Below are 16,517 nucleotides of genomic sequence, written 5' to 3' on the forward strand. Positions count from 1 at the left end.
TTCCCAAGATGCATCTTTCCTTCTTCAAAGAACAGGGTTTCCCTTCCTCCACCATCGATGCTGCCCTCATCCACATCTCCTCCATTTCTTGAACATCTGTGCCCACGCCATCTTCCCATTGCCTTAACAGTGGTAGAGTTCCTCTTGTCCTTAACTACCACCCATGAGCCTCTGCATCTAACACATCATCCTCCACAACTTCCGCCATCTCCAAAGGGTGCCTGCCACCAAACATCTCTCACTCTCTCCACTTTGCACAGGAATTGTACCCTCCATGATGCCCTTGTCCATTCATACCTCTGCACTAATCTCCCTCCTTGTACTTATCCCTGCAAGAGGCCAAAGTGCCACACCTGCCCATTTACTTCCTCCCTCACCTCCATTCAGGGCCTCAAACAGCACTTCCTGTGAATCTGCTGGGGTGAATCAGCTATCTATCAAGTCCAGTGCTCCCAATGTGGCCTATTCAACGTTGGTGAGACCCATTGTAAATTGGGGAATCTCTTCGTCAAGCACTTCTGCTTCGTCTGCCAAAAGTGGAAGTTCCCAGTGACCAAACATTTTAATTCCCATTCCCATTCCTGTTCTGACATGTCAGTCTATGGCCTCCAGCCCGAAACGTCAATTACTTATTCATATCCATATATGCTGCCTGACCTGCTGAGTTTCCCCAGCATTTTGTATGTTACACTATCTACTCTGTGAACTTCATGCAAAGAAGTAGGTTAATTGCAGTCTGGTGTAAATGGCAATAAATTAATCTGAATCACTGTTACAAAGGAAAAGAATGTAAAGGGATTTTACAAGAATGTTGCCAGGGCATTTCACTACAGGGAAAGATTGGATAGACCAGAATATTGATGTGGAACAGAGGAGGGAGAGTGGAGCATTTCCAGAGGTGTATAAAATCATGCAGGATCCAAATTGAGTAAATAGGAAGGACCTATTCCCCTCAGCAGAAGGATCAAAATAAGCAGGCACTGACTTAAGGCAACTGTAAGAATTAGAGGTGAGGTGGAGAATGTTTGGCAGAGGTAGATACATTCTATACATTCAAACAAGGCTTGAGGAGCTGTGACCTGCAGGGCTATGGACCCAGAGCTAGAAGCTCTTCATTAGCTGGCATTGACCGTTGGCCAAATGCCCTCCATCCATTTGATGAATTTTCTAAGATTCGATCATCCCGACGTATCTTCTTATGTTTGCCAAAAAAAACCTTTGCCATTCATTTGAAGGATCACATTTGTAATACTTCCTGATGCAGAAGAAATCCATTAATCCTATTATCTCAGCATTTGCTCTGACCTCGTGAGGAATTAGGTCAGAAACCAATTACGCCAATGTTTTAAAAATATTGGTGTGTGATCATTTGTTTTCACGGCTCAGGTTTAGAGTTACATACCACTTCATCATCTTCCACCAACACCATGTCATAAGCACTGAGGGCACCACAGAAGATAATACAGGTAACTCCCTCGAAACAGTGGATCCATTTCTTCCGTTCCGATCTCTGTCCACCAACGTCAAACATTCTGAAATTGGAGCAGAAAGGTATTTCAAGAATAGTGGGAGTGGGACACAGTCATAAATCACAATTCAATTTCATTTGGAATCCATTCTGATAATAGTTGGAAAGAATCAGATTTAACATCACTGGCATATGTTGTGAAATTTGTTGTTATAAGGAGAAGTACATTGCATTACATAATAATAAAAAATATAAATTAAAGTAATGTATATATTAAAAAAGTTAAATTAAATTTCAGAATCAGGTTTAATATCATCGGCATATATCATGAAACTTGTTTTGTGGCTGCAGTACAATTTAATACATAATAGAGAAAACATGAATTACAGTAAGTATATATATATTAAATAGTTAAATTAAATAAGTAGTGCAAAAATAGAAATAAAAGAGTAGTGAGGTAGTGTTCATGGGTTCAATATCCATTCAGAAATCGGATGGCAGAGGAGAAGAAGCTGTTCCTGAATCGTTGAGTGTGTGCCTTCAGGCTTCTGTACCTCCTTCCTGATGGTAGCAATGAGAGGAGGGCATGTCGTGGGTGATGGGGACCTGCTTATTTGCTGAATTGTTTATTTATTTTTTATGGAGTGGCACACTTAAACTGTTTTTCTTCACAGCTCCAGCGAAACAGGTTCAACCCTGACCTCTAGTGCTAACTGTGTGGAGTCTGCATGCTCCCCCTGTAACTGCATGGGTTTCCACCTGATGCCCAAAGGTGTGCGAATTGGTAGGTTTGTGGAAATAGCAGCAAGGAGCGTTAAAGTGGTGTGCTGGCGGACACTTTGTACAGCCTATTCTGTGAGTGCAAGTTCAGTAAAGCAAGAGTCAAGATGATAAGCTGACGGAGACTGTATGCAGACATGGTGCAGTCACCCAGGCTGAACGTAGCCCTTGAAAGCTCAACTCTCCTTCGTATAGCCATCCTGTTCCAGCCAAGAAAACAAGGTTATCAACCACATCAAGAAAAGACAAAGGGTTATTGGGCATGTTGGATTGGGGTATAGAATTGTTAATTTCCTTGTACTTTTCTTGGAATTTAACTTTTCTATGCTTGCTTGCATTTTTATATAATCACCTATTACATATACATACATATACAGTAATTCCAGTAATTACGATACAGTTGCTTCTATCTTTTTCTAGAAACTTCAGTAGGAAGTGTGATGTCACTTGAATCTGGCTATTTTATAGGTTAATTGTTATCACAGGCATTTTGTTATCTCTGGTCTGAGTATGAGATGGCCATGACTTCTTTTTCCTTTTTCTTTGTTCTCTTGGCTCCTTTTTCTTATCCATTTTCTGCTCTTGTAACACTTAAAATCATCATAAGCAATAAGGTTGATGCCTCATTCTTGACTTCCAAAGAACCTCTGGATCATAAAGGTATCAGGATATAGCGGGTAACACTTACTACTGGGCCCAAAAAGTCGACTGTACTCTTTTCCATAGGTGCTGCCTGGCCTGCTGAGCTCCTCCAGCATTTTGTGTGTGTTGCTCGGATTTCCAGCATCTGCAGATTTTCACTTCCTATTAGACAATTATTTTACTAATTCTAAATGTTATTAGTCTTTAACTGGTTATTTAAAGGGTCCTTCAAACCCTTCGAGTCACACCATCCAGCAACCCTCAATTTAATCCTAGCCTAATCACAGGACAATTTACAATGACCAATTAACCTACCAACTGGTGCACCCTTGGATTGTGGGAGGAAACCAGAGCACCCAGAGGAAACCCATGCGGTCACAGGGATAACATACAAACTCCTTACAGGCAGTGGTGGGAATTGAACCAGGGACGCTGGTAGGGTGTAAAGTATTGTGCTAACCACTATGCTACCATGCTGCCTTTAGATTCCTGCAAAGAACAAATTTGCCTCGAAACTCCAGTGCACCCTGAAATGTAAGTTCTATGAGAAGGGGGATGAAGATAATGAAACCATGGAGGATAATCTTACAGCCGATCAGAGGAGATGGGTAGGCATTGAGAGATGTTCATAATGGGACGGCCAAAGGATCTGGGATCGACTTACTTACAGCACACCCTGCCTCGATAAAGGCAGATAAATCCCCAGGGCCGGATGGTCTGCATCCCAGAGTGCTTAAGGAAGTAGCCCAAGAAATAGTGGATGCATTAGTGATAATTTTTCAAAACTCTTTAGATTCTGGACTAGTTCCTGAGGATTGGAGGGTGGCTAATGTAACCCCACTTTTTAAAAAAGGAGGGAGAGAGAAACCAGGGAATTATAGACCGGTTAGCCTAACATCGGTGGTGGGAAAACTGCTAGAGGCAGTTATCAAAGATGTGATAACAGCACATTTGGAAAGCGGTGAAATCATCGGACAAAGTCAGCATGGATTTGTGAAAGGAAAATCATGTCTGACGAATCTCATAGAATTTTTTGAGGATGTAACAAGTAGAGTGGATAGGGGAGAACCAGTGGATGTGGTATATTTGGATTTTCAAAAGGCTATTGACAAGGTCCCACACAGGAGATTAGTGTGCAAACTTAAAGCACACAGTATTGGGGGTAAGGTGTTGATGTGGATAGAGAATTGGTTGGCAGACAGGAAGCAAAGAGTGGGAATAAACGGGACCTTTTCAGAATGGCAGGCAGTGGCTAGTGGGGTACCGCAAGGCTCAGTGCTGGGACCCCAGTTGTTTACAATATATATTAATGACTTGGATGAGGGAATTAAATGCAGCATCTCCAAGTTTGCGGATGACACGAAGCTGGCGGCAGTGTTAGCTGTGAAGAGGATGCTAAGAGGATGCAGGGTGACGTGGATAGGTTGGGTGAGTGGGCAAACTCATGGCAGATGCAATTTAATGTGGATAAATGTGAGGTTATCCACTTTGGTGGCAAAAACAGGAAAACAGATTATTATCTGAATGGTGGCCAATTAGGAAAAGGGGAGGTGAAAAGAGACCTGGGTGTCATTATACACCAGTCATTGAAAGTGGGCATGCAGGTACAGCAGGCGGTGAAAAAGGTGAATGGTATGCTGGCATTTATAGCTAGAGGATTTGAGTACAGGAGCAGGGAGGTACTACTGCAGTTGTACAAGGCCTTGGTGAGACCACACCTGGAGTATTGTGTGCAGTTTTGGTCCCCTAATCTGAGGAAAGACATCCTTGCCATAGAGGGAGTACAAAGAAGGTTCACCAGATTGATTCCTGGGATGGCAGGACTTTCATACGAAGAAAGACTGGATGAACTGGGCTTGTACTCGTTGGAATTTAGAAGATTGAGGGGGGATCTGATTGAAACGTATAAAATCCTAAAGGGATTGGACAGACTAGATGTAGGAAGATTGTTCCCGATGTTGGGGAAGGCCAGAACAAGGGGCCACAGTTTGAGGATAGAGGGGAAGCCTTTTAGGACCGAGATTAGGAAAAACTTCTTCACACAGAGAGTGGTGAATCTGTGGAATTCTCTGCCACAGGAAACAGTTGAGGCCAGTTCATTGGCTATATTTAAGAGGGAGTTAGATATGGCCCTTGTGGCTAAAGGGATCAGGGGGTATGGAGGGAAGGCTGGTACAGGGTTCTGAGTTGGATGATCAGCCATGATCATACTGAATGATGGTGCAGGCTTGAAGGGCCGAAAGGCCTACTCCTGCACCTATTTTCTATGTTTCTATGATTTTCTCCAGGGAATGCTTTGGCGTGGGCACCACTGGGACTGGGTGCTCCAATGGGAACACTGCAAAGGAATGATGTCATCCCATGTGGCGCTGACTCACAGGATCCCAAGGATGATTGCCCGTAGGAAGTGCCACACCCATTCTACCAACCCAAAATGATTGCAAATGTGATTTATTCCAGACTAAGTCGAAGTTCAATCAAAAACACATTGCTATGTGGTTCCAGTTTCTCGGAAATTATATTCTCTAACACAAACATCCCTTCATTTTGAAAAGAATAATGTTTATGCTTACAGATTTCAAGATTAAAACCATGGACAAATTATTTATAAAATATGGAACTTCTTAGCAGTCAAGTTTAGGGCTAGTGCATTGAAGTCCATTTAATATGGATTAGAATGCCGGAAGGTTAATCTCACTAAAAATGTCTTGGCTTACACAAGAAGCTGAATAGTTCAAAGTCAAAGTAAACATTATCAAAGTTTGTATATATCCCCGTCTTGCAAGCATTTACAGGACCATAAATCATACAATAGAATTTATGAAAAATGATACATTAACAAAGACTGACAAAATAAACAAAGACTGACAAAGACTGGTTAGAGGCTGTGAACTTCTGCAGAGCAATTTATCAGCCTCAATCTTTGTGTATTTTTGGGATCCATTTGAGCTCTGTCACTGTTGGTTGATCAGGAAAAATAGCTCTCAGTTTGCAGGAGCTGTGGACTAAATGGCAAGATTGCCCAGCCCTTACCTGAAATTCAGGTCCTGGCAAGAGAACTGCTCTTCTATAATACCCGTGGTCTTAACTCTGGACCGCAAGACATCTTGTTCATTTGGAATGAAGCCAGAAGCAGTGATTCTGTCCAGATTGTTCAAGTAGCTGATGAAAATAAAAATCACACTTTTTACTGATACTAGTTGAAGTTAAATGTTCTCATGTTAGTACATGTTCGGCACAGCATTGTGGGACGAAGGGCCTGTATGGTGCTGTAGGTTTTATGTGTTTCTATGCTTCAATTACAGACAGGAAAACCTCTTCATGTTCAACTGCAGAAGGATGGCAGCACAGTACGTAGCGGTCAGCACGAAGCTTTATAGCGCCAGCGATCATCAACTGGGATTCAGTTCCTGTCACTGCCTGCAGGGAGCTTGCTCGTTCTCCGCACGACCACGAGAGATTCCTTCGGGTGCTCTGGTTTCTTCCCACATTCCAAAAGACATATGGTTAGGGTTAGTGAGTTGTGGGCATGCTATGTTTTCACCAAAAGCATGGAGACACTTGCAGGCTGCCCCCAGCACAGTTCTCACTGATTTGATTTGACATGAACGATGCATTTCACAGCTTCGAAGTACATGTGACAAATACAGGTAATCTTTCTTTAAAACTATAAACACAAGAAATTCTGCATATGCTGGAAATCAGAAGCACCACACACAAAATGCTGGAGGAACTCAGCAAATCAGGCACCATTAATGGGAATTAATAATTTTTTAATTCTTTCTTACTTCTTTTCTAATATTTGTATATTTGTATATCTATACACTTGTAATGTTACTGTGACACTGTAATTTCCTTCAGGGTCAATAAAGTATCTATCTATCTAAACAGTCGAGGATTTGAGCCGTGACCCTTCCTCAGGATCATTCCTCCAGCATTTTGTGTGTGTTACTCTCTTTAAAAAATCTCTCTCGCCTTAAGTGTACATGGGCTTTTATTCAGCTCTTTACTATGGTGCGAGTTTAGGCAAACAGAGTGAAACCAACAGAACCTCAAACATATTAAACACAAAATAATCTGCAGATGCTGGGGTCAAAGCAACACTCATAACACGCTGGAGAAACTCAGCAGGTCGGGCAGCATCCGTGGAAACGATCAGTTGACGTTTCGGGCCGGAACCCTTCGTCAGGACTGTAGAGGGAAGGGGCAGAGGCCCTATAAAGAAGGTGGGGGGAGGGTGGGAAGGAGAAGGCTGGTAGGTTCCAGGTGAAAAACCAGTAAGGGGAAAGATAAAGGGGTGGGTGAAGGGAGGCAGGGAGGTGATAGGCAGGAAAGGTGAAGAAAGAATAGGGGAAAACACAATGGGTAGTAGAAGGAGGTGGAACCATGAGGGAGGTGATAGGCAGCTGGGGGAGGGGGCAGAGTGACATAGGAATAGGGGAAGGGAGGGGGAGGGAATTACCAGAGGTTAGAGAATTCTACGTTCATACCAAGGGGCTGGAGACTACCTAGACGGTATATGAGGTGTTGCTCCTCCAACCTCATACATATTGTTCTAATACTCCGCAGCTTGCATTTCATGCAGATGCACTTTGTAGGAACCTCAGTGCTGATGCCAGCAATCTTACCCCGAAATCAATAGCTTCTAGCCACTGTCCAGCAGAGGTGGAATTAAGGCAATCTGATCCTGGAACGCCACACTGCAAGGACTTCCAGCTTCTGTAAGATGTATCAAACCAGGCATCCATCTGTCTAGTCAGCACTAACTGAACAGAACTCCAGGAGACGTCCTGGCCAAGATTTATATTCAATCATCAGCAGTAAAGGGACCGATTATCTGGTCATTACTCTCTCAGTGTGGAACCTAGCACTAATCACTTGGCAAAAGCAAAGAAGGCACTTGAAATGATTAATTAACTGTGAATTACTTTGAGATATCTTCAGATTATTAAGGGTGCAATGGAGAAGGAGAAGGAATTCTATTACTGCACAATGGCTTATTTTAATTTATTCAAACTGTGAACACCCCGCCCCAACACACACACACACACACACACACACACACACACACCCTAAAACACCGGCATCCGGTGAAAGAAGAAACTCCATTGGAACTTGATTTCCAAGCAAGTGTCAGTCTAAAGACGTAAGCGACTGTGGATGCGGGAACCTGGAACAACAACTATACACTGGAGAAACTCAGCAGACCAAGCAGCATCTGTGGGCGGGGGAGTGAACTTTGAACAGATTGATTACATTTTAGACTGCAACTCTGCCTCAGGTCCTGTCCTTTCTTTCTTTCTTTTTTCAATCTTTTTATTGATTTTTTTTAAGTGTGTATACAAACAGGAGGAGAATGTCTCTGGTATATATGTCAATAATAATAGCACACACAGAAGGTAAAATAAACAATATCAGAATCACACATTGTGTTGATCTACAAAGTATAAATTTGATATAGAATGTATAATACAGAAAAAAAGAATGTAATTCATTCTCCTCTTATCAATTTATGAAGAAAGGAAAGACTATTAGAAATTTTTATATAAAAAAAAGAAAAGATCCTGTCCTGATTAGGATCAGGACTGTTCTCATGCAGGTTTTGACCCTAAATATCAACTATCCCTCTTTCTCCCCACAGATGATTCTCTAGATTGTTGCTCCATTCCAGAGTTTATGGAAATTGTACTTCGGAAATGGAAAATTGCTTAAAAGTGTGAGGTATATAAGTGACTGAAAGGTGATGTCATAGACAATTTTGTTTTCGTAATTCATTCATGTGTGTTGGGTTTTGGGAAGTTTATAATCCAAGGAAGACATTCTAGGTTATAACAAGTGTGTCTGAATTATTAAGTTGTGTGTGTGTGAGAGAGAGAGAGTGTGTTGGGTGTTTGATGTTATAGTTTATTTTGGGGTGGAGGGGGATTTGGGATTAGGGGTTTGATGTTCTAGCTGCTGTTTTCCGGGTGGGCGATCAGTTAGTTTTAGTGTGAGGGAGGTGCTGTGGGGTTAGGCTGGTGTTGGTTGAGAGTTACAAGGGCACCTCAGGTCATGATGGGTTGAAAAGTAATTGACGATACAATAGTTTCCCCGGTTCCTGAAGCACTCCGAATTTCCAGTGCCATTAGTGTGGAGCAAAATGGTCTATTTCATGTTTCACTCCAGGGGAAAAATAAAACATTTTTCTGATGGATGATGCACGGAAGAAAAGTTCTGTGATTGAATTTCTAGGATTTTAGGTCCTTCAGTTTACTGTGAGCACTGTTAAATTAATGACAAACTTCGAAACAGGGTCACCCCAATCCTGCTCTTTGATTCTACTGGGTTTATTTAAATTAAAATTAGATCGACTTTAAGACATCATTTGTTAAGTGGAACATATTTTCTACATTTTCCAGTATCAGGCAAAGTAGATCTACTTATTTGTTTGACATATTAACATCTTATAGTATACAGTCAAAGGACATTACGGCACAGAAACTAGACCATGTCAAACAGTTATGCTGCCTAGTCCCAGTGACCTTCACCTGGACCATAGCCCTCAGTACCCCTTCCATCCATGTACCTATCCAAAATTCTCTTAAATTTTGAAATCTAATGCACATCCACCACTTCGACTTGGAAGCTCGTTCCACACTCTCACCTCCCCTTGAGTGAAGTTCCTCCCCCTCAGATTCCTTTAAAACATTTCACTTTTCACCCTTAACCCATGACCTCCTTTTCTAGTCTCAGTGGAAAAAGCCTGCTTGCATTTAGCCAATCTATACCCTTCATAATTTTGTATACCTCTATCAATGCTCCCCTCATTCTCCTACACTCCAGGGAATGAAGTCCTATTCTATTCAACCTTTTCTTCTAACTCAGGTCCTCCAAGTCCAGGCAGCATCCTTGTAAATTTTCTCTGGACTTATTGATATCTTTCCTGTAGGTAGGTGACCAGAACTGAACACAATGTTCCAAACACCGGGTCCTAGTGCAGGGGGACGACCTAGTGTTTGGACAATTTATACACTGGCCCAGATAGACTAAAAAAGCAGGGTGTCAGGACTGGAGCTGAGGGCCGAGAAAGCCCAGCAGCGTCTTTACTTTCTGCGAAGGCTTAGAAAAACCCATCTCCCACCCTCCATCCTCACCACAGTCTACAGAGGATGTATCGAGAGCATCCTGAGCAGCTGCATCACTGCCTGGTTCGTGAATTGCACCGTCTCGGATTGCAAGACTCTGCAGCGGATAGTGAGGTCAGCTGAGAAGATCATTGGGGTCTCTCTTCCCGCTATTACAGACATTTACACCACACGCTGCATCCGCAAAGGTAACAGTATTGTGAAGGACCCCACTCACCCCTCACGTAAAATCTTCTCCCTCCTGCCATCTGGCAAAAGGTACCGAAGCATTCGGGCTCTCACGACCAGACTGTGCAACAGTTTCTTCCCCCAAGCCATCAGACTCCTCAATACTCAGAGTCTAGACTGATATATACATCATTTATTATTATATTGTAATGTGCCCTCGACTGTGCCTATTGTCTTGTTTATTAATTATTGTACTGCCCTGCGCTGTTTTCTGCTCTTTATGTAGTCCTGTGCAGGTCTGTAGTCTAGTGCAGTTTTTATGTTTATTTTACGTAGTCTAGTGTAGCCTTGTGCTGTCTCACATAGTCTAGTGTAGTTTTGTGTTGTTTCATGTAGGACCAGGGTCCTGGAGGAACATTGTTACGTTTTTACTGGGTACTGTACCAGCAGCTTATGGTCAAAATGACAATAAACTTGACTTGACTTGAACGTACTTTGAATCTTTAAAATTAGGCCTCACCTATATTGTATACAACCTCAACTAAAAATGCTCCTTCAAATGAAAACAAAATCACATAATTTGCACACTTAAATCAGCTTTACGCAAATCCTTCCCCAGCCTCACACCATCACTTTTGTTCCTATATATTTTGATTCTGTAGTTTAACTACGCTGTATTAGTGTACATTAAATTACATTCATTACCAGCATGACCAGAGGTGCTGATTTTCACACCCTAAACTGTACTCAACACTGAAAGTCATTAGCACTGGCAAATAACTTCACCACTTCTTGCCAGCAAAGAGAAAGGTCTAATTGAAAAGAATTGCCCAAACAACACCAGTCACTTTAGTGCCTCCATCTGCCCCACTTCTGCCATTGGCTTATGCCTGTCGCTGAAAGGCAAATCGTATGTGTGAGCGTGTGGGTGTTTGGCAGAGGGGAGCTCTATTAACAGAAGAGTGAAAATAATCTATCATCTGTGCATGATCATGCTTCTTGTGTTTGCATGTGAAGCACTGTGGGGTAAGATGTGATTGCCCTGGAGAGGGAGCAAAGGAGAGTCACCAGGATGTTGTCTGGATTGGAACCTTCTGTTTCTGCGGGTAGACGGGACAGAATCAACATAAGGTAGAAAATCATCGACATATGTCGTGAAATCAGTTGTTTTGCAGCAGCAGGACAATGCAATGCATAAAAATACTATAAATTACAGTAAGAAATGTTAAGAATAAACTAAATAAGTAGAGCTAAAAGTCCAAAACTAGTGAGGTAGTGTTCATGATTTCATTGTTTGTTCAGAAATCTGATGGTGGAAGGGAAGAAGCTGTTAAAATGTTGAGTGTGTGTCTTCAGGCTCCTGTACTTTCTCTTTGTTGGTAGTAATGAAAAGAAGGCAAGTCCTGGATAAACAGGCATCCTTGTTCTCCCTGCAGCAGAGGACCCTGAGGAATGACACGATAGATTTAAATTAAGGAGAGGGTGGGTAAGATAGATGGTAAAAGTCTTTTTTCCCACAGTTCAGGTGGCAAAAAGAAGACTCAGATTAAGTTGAGATGTAGGAGGTTTAGAATGGAATGGAAAGGAGCTTGTTTCACACAGAAGTTGGAGTCTGGAATAGAAACATAGAAAACCTACAGCACGGTACAGGCCCTTTGGCCCACGATGCTGCGCCGAACATGTCCTTACATGTCCTAGGGTTACATGTAGCCCTCTATTTTTCTGAGCTCCATGCACCTGTCCAGGAGTCTCTTAAAAGACCCTATTATGTCCGCCCCCACCACCGTTGCCGGCAGCCCATTCCACACACTCAGCACTCTCTGCGTAAAAAACTTACCCCTGACATCTCCTCTTTACCTACTTCCAAGCACCTTAAATCTCTGCCCTCTCATGCTAGCTATTTCAGTCCTGGGAAAAAGCCTCTGACTATCCACACAATCAATGCCTCTCATCATCTTCTACACCTCTATCAGGTCACCTCTCATCCTCCATCGCTCCAAGGAAAAAATGTCGAGTTCACTCAACCTATTCTCAAAAGGCATGCTCCCTAATCCAGGCAACATCCTTGTAAATCTCCTCTGCACCCTTTCGATGGTTTCCACATCTTTCCTATAGTGAGGCGACCAGAACTGAGCACAGTACTCCAAGTGGGGTCTGACCAGGGTCCTATATAACTGCAAATTACCTCTCGGCTCCTAAACTCAACCCCAAATGTGCTGCTTGAAGATGTGCTAGAGGAGACAGATTTTCTAAAACATTTAAGAAGCACTTAGACATGCACCGGAATCATTAAGGCACAGAGGGCTATGGACCTAATGTGGGTAACTGGTATCAGTGTAGATAGGTACAATGGGTAGTATGAACATGAAGGGCCGAAGGAGCTTGTCTGTGCTGGATGACTCTAAGACTTCGCAGCTCTCAAAGGTTAGCATAAATGAATTATTGGTTATGACGTAAGGTACAAAGCATCAACATAACAGGGAAGAGAGTGTTATTCGTGGAAGGAGTGTTATCTTCCTAATCATTTACTTTTTTAAAAAAGGTCCAGATATGATGAGTAAAATGAAATAGGTGATTTATCACAATCACTGAGCACTTATTAGGTACCTCCTACGTGTATGTTCATTGTCTTCTGCTACTGTAGTTACCCATGTCAAGATTGACATGTTTTGCTTTCAGGGAATGCTCTTCTGCACACCACTGTTGCAGCACATGGTTATTTGTGTTACTGTTCCCTCACTGTCAACTTGAACCAGTCTGGCCATTCTCCTCTGACCTCTCTCATTGATAAGGCATTTTTATCCACAGAACTGCCACTCACCAGATTTTTTTTGTTTGTTGCACCATTCGCTGTAAAGTCTAGAGACACTGGTGTGTAAAAATCCCAGGCGAGCAGCAGTTTCTGAGATACTCAAACCACCCCATCTGGCACCAACAACCATTTCACAGTCAGTCACTCAGATCACATTTCTTCTCCATTCTGACATTTGTTCTGAACAACAACTGAACCTCTTGACCATGTCTGTATGCTTTTATGCCTTAAGTTGCTACCACATGATTGGCTGATTAGATATTTGCATTAACAAGCAGGTGTACTGGTATATATAATTAAGTGGCTACCAGGTTAATATCCCAGTCTTTGCTACTTTAATGGATATAAACATTTAAAGAAAGGGTTGAATCCAGCTAGAAAAGTAGAGAAATTATTGTTTTTATCTGATGACATGGCTAGTAGCAATACCAAACCTATCATTAATGAATGGGTTGAACATACTAGGAAGCGGAATCATTGAGTTGATACTCTGCAGCTCTCTCGAAGCAAGCCTGAATCCCTGAGTCATCCCACAGCTTCTTTATGATTTCCACCAGCTCCTTGGGCATGGTTCCCTCCTCGATGGAATCTGCAAGATTAAACAGCTGTCTTCCAGTATCCTGGAAAACACAAATGCCAATCAAATTAGGGATGTAAACTATCAAAGCACTTCCAACATGAGGTGCATTTGGTGTGTGATGGTATTGAGCAGCCTTAAATCACTGAACACAGTTGGGTGCAAATCTACACTCAGCTGCAAACACTAGACTCAAGAGATACTGTAGCAAATGTGAATTAGCATTGGTCCCATTCAAATCAAACAAAATAAATTTAATAAGCAGCATTCAACATGCATATGCTGCCAGACTAGCATTAATTATAAAGGCAAGCATGAATATATATGCACCCTGTTGTCTTTCATCTGTTCCAAAGTTATTCCAAAGGGTTTATTTATAAAAGAAAACTAAAGTGAAAAGTTAGAATGCAACTAATGTTATAGCATTATCCATCAATGTTCTCCACCATTCTGTCCCTGGAAAACAAATTGAATTACGTTTATCTGCAACAGAATCGGTGTGAGATGAGGAACTGCTGTGTGCTCTTCCTTATAGAAACACGGCTCCAGGACAACATCCCATGCACCATTAATCTTCAGGCCATGCCTCTCAGCAGGGACTTGTGCTAATACTATTTTGTGACTGTATTATACTTTATTGTAACTCTATGAGCTGTGTGTGACTATATGTACAGTGTTTTACTCCTTGGTTCCAGAGGATCAATGTTTCTTTTGGCTGTATACGTGTGTATGGTTGAATGGCAACAAACTTGACTGAAGCAAGTGAAGATCAAAATGTTGTAGATGCTGGAAATCAGAAATAAAAGCAGAAGGTACTGGAAATACCCAGTTGGTCAGGTAGCATCAGTGAGGAGAGAAACAGAGTTAGCATTTCAGGTTTGTAACCCTCTGGGAATTGGAGAAGTGTCAACTATGGCTCATTGAAAACTGGGTAAGGGTAAGGATTCCAGTCTCACTTCAGTGATACTGAGGGCAAATGCTTATATCCAGATAAGACTAGTCCAGTGGATCAGCATGCTGTGCCTCAGTAGGTGGATTCCTCATGTGTCATTATGCATAGGTACATGATGATCTACTTCAAAACTGCAGGATTTCTTCTTCTTCAGTCCTTCCACCTATCACCTCCCAGCTTCTCACTTCATCCTCCTCACCCCCACCCTCACATCTTCCCCTTCATCTGATATCGCCTATCAGCAGCCAGGCTGTACTCCTTCCCCTCCCTCCGCTTTCTTGCCAATTGCCAGTGTGTATTCCTTCCCTGTCCCATACCTTCTTATTCTGGCTTCTTCCCCTTTCCTTTCCAATCACGATGAAGGGTATCGGCCTGAAATGTTGACTTCCCTTCCACAGATGCTGCCTGACTTGCTGAGTTCCTCCAGCATTTTGTGTGTGTGCGTGTGTGTGGTCTCTATGTTATTGCTACCCCGTCACCTGTTTTAAATACAGAACAGCACTGAGCCTCGGTAGTGTGTTAAAGAATTGTAGAGTTGCACAGCTCAAAAACAGGCCCAACAAGTCTATACTGGTCATCAAGCACTCATTTACAGTGCTGTGTAATAGTCTTAGGCATATATATATAGGGTGCCTAAGACTCTTGCATGGTACTGTAGTAATTTTATGCACTATTGTATTGCTACTGCAAAAAAAGATGCTTATTTATGATAAACCTGATTCTGATATGAGTCTCTATTGTTTACTGAGAGTGGGAAGGGGACAGGGAGAGAAGAATCATGGTTGGGGAGAAAGGGAAGGAAGAGGGAAGGGAGCGGAAAGCACCAGAGAGAAATTCCGTAATGATTAATAAACCAATTGTTTGGAATCGAATGACTTTGCCTGGTGTCTCAGCATTAAGTGTGTCTGCACCAGTGCCACGCCCACCCTGGCACTCCCTCTCTGCCACCTGTTCCACATCCCTCCCACCCTGTTCCATTCCCAACATCCTTTGCTCCCGCCAGGTTTACCAAATCACCCTCCGCTCCACCTTGACAAATACAGTACATTGCAAAGGTTTTAGGCACCCTAGGTATATAATGTACCTAATCTGTATAATAATTATTACTGTATAATAATCCTACACCACTCCCTTTTTATTCTCCCCATATTTCCATGGATCTCCCCAGAAGCTCTACAACTATCCCATGTACTACTCAATTTATAGTGACCGGTTAATCTACCACCCCTCACATCTCTGTGATGTGGCAGGAAATTGGGACACCTGGGGCAATCTACATGGTTTCTGGGAGAACAGAGCTTGGGTCTGAATCTGGGTCACTGGAGTTGTGGGTCAGTAGCTCTCCTTGGGCTTTATTTCCATTTATTCTCATTGAAAATTCAGCAGGTGTCCCTCCTGTCACTGTGTGGGTGTCCTTGGGCAGAGAAAGCTTATGAAAATAAATTTGAGCTTCACTTTCTTTCATCTTTTTCAATAGATCTTTTAGAGTCTGAACTGCTTTTCCAGCAAAAGGCCGAGACTGGGTTTCATAGAGGTGAGCATACACTTCATTCCATTCCCACGGAGGAATCCAGCAAATTCAGAAGATGCCGAAGTAGTGTATTGGTTAGTGTAACACTTCACAGCACAATTCTTACCACTGTCTGTACGGAGTTTAAACGTGTCCCTCCCCTCCCACCCCACACCCGTAACCACACGAGTTTCCTCTGATAGCTCCAGTTTCCTCGCACTGTCCAAAAACACATGTGGATTAGGGTTAGTAAATTGTGGACATGCTATGCAGATGCCAGAAACATGCCGACATTTGCAGGCTGCCCCCCAGCCCCCAGCCGGCATGGCTTTGGACAATGTTCATCTGAAACAAACAGCGCATTTCACTGTAAGTTTCAATGTTTCAATGTGCATATAACAAATAAAACTAATCTCCTTTATCTTTAGCTAAGCCCCCTGGGCCTACACTGGATTACTTTGAAAATCTGGCTACATGATTAACT

The 16,517-nt window shown here is 42.5% G+C and overlaps 1 protein-coding gene across 1 annotated transcript in view; it reads right to left on the reverse strand.

Annotated features, from left to right (window-relative positions):
• The window catches only part of LOC134355440 (guanine nucleotide-binding protein G(t) subunit alpha-2), a 63,572-nt gene that overhangs the window by 9,586 nt on the left and 37,469 nt on the right, over positions 1-16,517 (reverse strand). Inside the window, exons 4-6 of the mRNA XM_063065307.1 lie at positions 13,457-13,614; positions 5,924-6,052; positions 1,403-1,532 (exon numbers count right to left, since the gene is read on the reverse strand). Of these exons, the coding sequence (XP_062921377.1) occupies positions 1,403-1,532; positions 5,924-6,052; positions 13,457-13,614 (417 nt within the window). The remainder of the gene's footprint in view (positions 1-1,402; positions 1,533-5,923; positions 6,053-13,456; positions 13,615-16,517) is intronic.

This window comes from Mobula hypostoma, chromosome 13 (assembly GCF_963921235.1).
Source record: "Mobula hypostoma chromosome 13, sMobHyp1.1, whole genome shotgun sequence".
Classification (NCBI taxonomy): Eukaryota; Metazoa; Chordata; class Chondrichthyes; order Myliobatiformes; family Myliobatidae; genus Mobula; species Mobula hypostoma.